General features: G+C 42.4%; 1 protein-coding gene across 9 annotated transcripts in view; it reads left to right on the top strand.

Annotated features, from left to right (window-relative positions):
• HNRNPA3 (heterogeneous nuclear ribonucleoprotein A3) overlaps positions 1-1,165 on the top strand; it is a 24,120-nt gene that overhangs the window by 11,119 nt on the left and 11,836 nt on the right. For 6 of the 9 annotated variants that reach the window (XR_001862380.1, XR_001862379.1, XM_017735580.1 and 3 more), the window contains exon 3: positions 140-163. The exons of 2 other annotated variants lie outside the window; for them this stretch is intronic. Coding sequence is in view for 5 of the 7 variants with exons in the window: in XM_017735580.1 (XP_017591069.1) it covers positions 140-163 (24 nt within the window). In the remaining 2 variants the exon portion in view is untranslated. The remainder of the gene's footprint in view (positions 1-139; positions 164-1,165) is intronic. One more of the 9 variants, XM_017735581.1, reaches the window with a different exon arrangement.

The following is a 1,165-nucleotide window of genomic DNA, read 5'->3' as shown; positions in this document are numbered from 1 at the left end:
TTAGTGGGAATGAAGACAGGTTTCTATGTTCTTTTTTTTTTTTTTTTTTTTTTTTAAATAAAAAAATGGTTGCCTGATAGTCACTGCAAATGAAAGCGAGCTGTACTAAGTAAAAATAACTGTTTTCTTTTGCTTCTAGCAGAAATACCGTAGACTGAATAAGGTGCGTAGTATAGAGAAGATGATGTTGGGGCTGTTTCTGGGAGGATGGGAGCTAGTTACTTTGGGGTAGGGTGTGGAAGTGGGAGGGGGGGAAAGTTCTTAATACCCTTCAGAAAACAATTTTAAGATCAGCAAAAAGGGTATTAAATATGCTTATATAGCTTATCACTGAGGCATTTTCTCTTCGTTTGTTTGGATTTGTTTGCTTTCTAACATTACTTTTTCAGGTTGTCTGAATATCTTAGCTAGTTCAAACCAAGTTTTTTCTGGAATGATATACTACTGCAATGTGGGAGGGCCTATACATTTGAATCACGAACAAATCTTGTCTGAGTTGCATGTGTCTGGTAGTGTATGGTTATTTTGTATTAGAGTATGGTGTGTAAAGTCCTTTTGGAAGGAATGTTGAAACTCTCTTCACTCATTTGGACTTTGGATTGAGTGTAACTGGGGTTATCAGCTGCATACTAAATAAGCTCTTGTAGTTCACAAAAGTAGATTGCCCTGCAATGATCTTTAGAAGCTATTGAGTTTCTAGAGAATGTTTCACAGGGAAAGTTGCTGAGGCCCCAGTTGCCTGTAAGCTTTCTCGTTTCAGAAGACAGTCTAGGATCGTAGTGCCCGGGGAACAGGGTGGTCTCAGGTTTAGCCACAGCTGTGAGTGTAGGTTTGGTGACAGGCATTTTGTGGACACCTGCTGCTGCTTAGAGGTAGAATGCGTGGGAGGGCTCCACTGCAAAACTGTGTCTTTAGAGAGAAATAACTGCAACTCCAAAACGCTGACGATTCAAAACCCCTGCCATAGGAAATTTCAGTTGATGGCAGCCTCAGGATAGAAGCAGTATGTATCTGCAGCAGTGTTGTCAAAAGGTGTCGGGATTTCTGCGCAGGTGAGGATTTTTGCAGGAGTCTCAGGAGGTTCTAGCTGCCATCTTCTCTTCCCCTCGTAGGCGAGAGGTACAGTTACAGTGCGCCGAGCGTGCGGGGGTTTCGGTAGGGCCTG

Source organism: Corvus brachyrhynchos, unplaced genomic scaffold, assembly GCF_000691975.1.
Source record: "Corvus brachyrhynchos isolate BGI_N302 unplaced genomic scaffold, ASM69197v1 scaffold255, whole genome shotgun sequence".
In the NCBI taxonomy this organism is placed as follows: domain Eukaryota; kingdom Metazoa; phylum Chordata; class Aves; order Passeriformes; family Corvidae; genus Corvus; species Corvus brachyrhynchos.
This window is presented reverse-complemented; position numbering and strand designations above follow the sequence as displayed.